This window comes from Pygoscelis adeliae, unplaced genomic scaffold, assembly GCF_000699105.1.
Source record: "Pygoscelis adeliae isolate BGI_AS28 unplaced genomic scaffold, ASM69910v1 Scaffold288, whole genome shotgun sequence".
Taxonomy (NCBI): domain Eukaryota; kingdom Metazoa; phylum Chordata; class Aves; order Sphenisciformes; family Spheniscidae; genus Pygoscelis; species Pygoscelis adeliae.
Window position 1 is genome coordinate 380,185 of NW_008825264.1, and position 4,559 is coordinate 384,743.

Below are 4,559 nucleotides of genomic sequence, written 5' to 3' on the forward strand. Positions count from 1 at the left end.
TGCCTCCTCCCTGGGCTCCCACCAGCTATGATTTGCGATAATGCGCTGGTATGCAGGAGAGTCTAGATTCTGGAAAATAACCCCAAACGTTAATTTACACTCCATGATATTTTCTTTTCTTTTGCTCAGGGTGGTTAATAAAACCTGTTATGACATGCTTAAAGTGCTTAAGAAGCTCTGGGAATAAATGAGAATTTTTCTACGCCTCCCGAAGGCATTTTCATTCCTATCAGTAGTTGTTCGTTCCATTTGAAGGATCGCCAGAGGAGAAAACGTTAAATGACTGTGCTGCTGCTGTAGCTTCAAATGGGATTTATTTCCTTTGGGTTGTGATTGGATTCTTGATTTGGCTGAACAGAGAAGGCGGTGGGGTGTGGAGGGGTCCTTCTTTCCCAGAGGTGTTTTAAAATACATCCGTCCTTTTTTTAATATGAAACGGAGAGCCTCTCACTGCTGCGCCGAGCGAAATGCAGCTTTCTAACCAAAGGAGAGTTATCTTCTCAAGAAAGTAAATAAGTGTCTGAGCTGTAAGCCGTGACCGATACCAGGTGCAGGGGCCTTAACTGCAGATGGGGCAGACACTGGGAAGAGGCTGTGCTGGTCTGGTGAGAGTAGACGTGAATGGAAGAGGCATTCTTGTCCAGTCACTTCTGCCCTCAGCGTTGGTGACTAGGTAAAAATCTCCCCTGAAAAGAACAGTCTTTGTATTCCTCAGTGCCAGCTTCGCCTGAATTCAGCTTCTCTTCCTGCAACTTATCCTGTCGCTGCCAGTGTAGAGTGCTCTGGGGAGCTGCCGAAGGGCCAGTCTGCCTCAGGGATGTTTCTTCCCTTCCCTGCGTCTCTGCAGCGAGAAGCTGCAGGAGCAGGACAGCTTACCGCCCGTTTCGTACAGGCGCTTCCCTGGTATCTCCACGCCGCGCCTTGACAGACGGGGTTTCAGAGCTTTTTCTGGTTTGCTTGTACGTGTGTCTCACTTGAAAAACCCATACTGGTTCCTATGATTCCATAGCAAACTCAGCGCTTTGATACCCGTAACGCACAGACACTGCTGATCTCTTTGAGAGCAGGTATACACAGCCTTCCGTACTCCCGCATTTTAATCAAACTCTCTATAGCTCGTGTGGTGTTTCACGGCTTCCTCATCTGATACTTGCGGCTTGGGTTTAGCTGACTTCTGGAAGAAGTACGTGTAACCTGCTAATGGCTGTGCTGTGTTTGTCAGGTGGCACTTCTGAGGTCTTAGATCAGCGGGTTTAAATCCCGTTTGTGTCTGTTTTTCAAAGCAAAAGCCTGGGTGATCGTCTCAGGAGCTATTAAGATAAACTTACTACTTTTCTCAGTGCGTTGAAATCCTTCTAGAAGAAGGAGATATAGGCATGCTGAGTGTTATTCTCTTAAGCTACGTCCTTAATTCCTAGATATGAAAACAGAGGTCACGGGGATATAACGTAGTACCCCTAATTTGCTGCTGTGGCCTCACAGGCCAAGTGATTCCACCTCTTTCCCCGGTCTCCCCTCAGAGCTAGTCAAACTGTATAATAAATGTTAATACACTTTGTTTCCTTCTCAGACTAAGAACTTGGACTTCCGCCGAAAGTGGGACAAAGATGAATATGAGAAACTTGCAGAGAAGCGGCTCACAGAAGAGAGAGAAAAGAAAGATGGTGCGTAGTGTACTGACTCCAGGCGAGCTTTGCTCATTTGGCAGTGAGTCACCCAAACCCTTTGAGTTTGAGAGGAAGAGAAGTGAAATCCCAGAGGGAAATAGCAGCAATTCAAGGCTGTCTTGCTCTGATCCTTTTTCCTGTGCTTGCCACTGAATATATTTTTTTGACAAAAGTAATTACTGAGAACCTTTGCCTCTGTCTGCCTGTTCTTTGGGGAGGGAGAGGAACAATCAGCCCCTGGAAACAAGAAGATCTCAGAGTATGACCCACGTCAGAGCTGGAGATACCTCACAGGTCTACCTGGTTCTGATAGGAACGGGGAAATAGTGAGGAGGAAATTATATCCTTTACTCGTTTAAAAAAAAAAGTGCAATTTCTGCATGAATCTGGTAGTTCCCAGGTTCCCGGTAGCCCCTCTTCATCAAGGCCAACATGAACTCCAGTGTGTTGAGCTTGACCTTTTCTGATAAACACTTTGGTTTTTTGCTTATGTTTTAGGCAAACCAGCTCAGCCTGTCAAAAGGGAACTTCTGCGGCACCGAGACTACAAAGTGGACCTGGAATCGAAGCTGGGGAAAACCATCGTCATCACCAAAACTACCCCTCAGTCAGAGATGGGAGGGTAGGTCGTGGTCTTTTTGTTGGAGTCTCAGAGTTGTGCTGGTGAGAGCCAGGGGCTGTGATACAGCAGTGAGCCCTTACGGTGCACCAGGTGGTGGTTTCCTCCTCTGTTTTGAGCCTGGTGCGATGGTGCTGCAACGTGTTACACCTAAACCGGTCTTCTGGGGTAATGTGTGGAAGAGCTGCAGCAGGCCGAGCCCCTTCGGAGAGTATTACTTGATATCAGCGTTGCTTTGCCCACCTGTAGAAACAACTGAGGCAGATCTCTGCTGCCCGCTTGGGTTTTGTTAGCCAGGAGGCCTGCTTGCAGTGACACCCTGTCTGCTGTTGATTTGAGTTTCTGATTTTGATACCTGTGCACTGGGAACGGGAGAACCATCCAGATACCTGTCCTTAGGAGCGGCGTTTGGCCACTGTTTGTGTGGATCGTGTTCGGCCAAAGGCTGAAAGGATCCTTAGCTCACCTAAGCCGTCAAGAGCTTGAAAAGAATGCGTTGAGTTTGTGCCATCTCAAGAGTAAGCCTGTTAGTGTTTCACTGTCGTAGCCTAATAGCCAGCAGTGCCAGGGAGATGTGCAGCCCTGAACAGCATCCAGGGATGGAAGAGCAGGCCCTGGCTGGGTTTTTGCAACAGCTCCTAAGGTGGGCAGAAAGCACTGCTGTATAAATCGGGGAGTTGCTCCTGTGAGGTGATAGGGATGGGAGGACTTACCTTGCAGCCAGGTGAGAGCCTTCAGCAGGCCGCAGTCTGGAAACCTGGGCTGCGTGGCCGGCCCTGCCTTGGGGGAGGGCAGCCGAGCCCTGCGGTGCCGCAGAGTCCATCCCACCCTGTTGGTTGTGACTGGAGGGGGAAGATGCCGTGACTGACATAGTTACGGATCAGCTCATGTCTTGGTTGCTGTCGTCTGTCAGAGTGGTGTCGGCATAAGGGCTGGTACCTCCGGTGTTAACCCGGGCGGCTCTGTCAATCTGGGGTGTGCCTTTGCACGTTTCTTTTCACTGGGGCTTTCTGTAATGGAAGTAGCTTCCCTCTCGCCCTGGAGAAAGGAGCCGTATCCCAGGTGACATGCAGATTTCACGTTTTAGATTATCTCAAATAGTTGTTCTGTGAGATGAGGCTTGTCTCATGCTTTGGCGTTAATGGTTTCTCTCTCTCTCTCTCTCCTGCCAGGTATTACTGTAACGTGTGCGACTGCGTGGTGAAAGACTCCATTAACTTCTTGGATCACATCAATGGCAAAAAACGTAAGGATAATTTTTCTGCCTTGTTGGAGGGTTGGTTGAGTTGGAGGGCTGCTGCAACGCTCTGGGCTGTTCCCTTCGCGCATCACCAGTGTCTGAGGGCTGAACACTTATACCTGGATCAAAGTGTGCTTTGGAGATTGGGATGGAGGCAGTGTTTGCTCACGAGAGCTGTGGAGGTGTTGCGTTTATCTCCTGGCACCTTCCAGGGTGCTGGACCATTTTCATGGAATAAGCCCAGAAGAAATAGTGATTGGTTTACTCTGGTTAGGTGGACGTATTTTCCCACTCAGAGTGTCTGCGCTGTGAGAAGCCCAGGGTCAACAAATCCTGATGTCTCCTCTGAAAATCTGGAGAGAGGCTTTTTTACAGCACCGAAACTTTAAAGAATAGTTAAGTAAAAGGTATGGGACTAGCCCATTTTTGGATGGGAAGCTGCTCTTTGTAGAAGTTAAGTATGAAGCTCAAAACTAGCTGGTCCCTGAGCTGCAGAGCACGGGTCAGAGTTTCCGAGGATGGGGGCTGTGGTTTGCTGAGGATGAGCAGAGACAGGAGCGGGGCAGGATGACCCCGGAGTTGGGTCCAGCGGTGCGGTGGTGTTATTGTCCTGTACCTATCTCTGGTTCTTCCCTCCATTGCTGTAACGATGCAGTTAACTTAGGCCAAGATAAAGACAAGAGAAAAGTGCCCAGGTTATCAGTCTGTTCCCTTACTGTGTTTAACTTGAAAAAGAGGACTGTACCCTCGTTGAACTGACTCTCATTTCACGACTGTGGGCATTGCTTCTCCTTGACACGTTCAGAGAGCGGGGAAAGTGGAGAAAGTAAAGGAGCAGCAGGATGCACTGACGCACTCTTGCCACGTTGTTCCGCTCCTGAGGGTGATTTTGGCTCCTGTGGAAGTCAACAAATGGTCTCTTTACAAAAAGGCAGTGACGTATGCGATCCAGACCTGCACACTTGGCTGCTTGAACCTTTGAGAAAAGGGAGGATCAGAAGAGGACCTGAGGGCCAGTTTTCTGTAGCTAGGG

General features: G+C 49.1%; 1 protein-coding gene across 1 annotated transcript in view; it reads left to right on the plus strand.

The window, feature by feature from the left end:
- Positions 1-40: 40 nt before the first annotated feature.
- ZMAT2 (zinc finger, matrin-type 2) overlaps positions 41-4,559 on the plus strand; it is an 8,329-nt gene continuing 3,810 nt past the window's right edge. The window contains exons 1-5 of the mRNA XM_009329593.1: positions 41-48; positions 848-959; positions 1,571-1,664; positions 2,166-2,289; positions 3,459-3,532. Coding sequence (XP_009327868.1) covers positions 41-48; positions 848-959; positions 1,571-1,664; positions 2,166-2,289; positions 3,459-3,532 — 412 coding nt within the window. The remainder of the gene's footprint in view (positions 49-847; positions 960-1,570; positions 1,665-2,165; positions 2,290-3,458; positions 3,533-4,559) is intronic.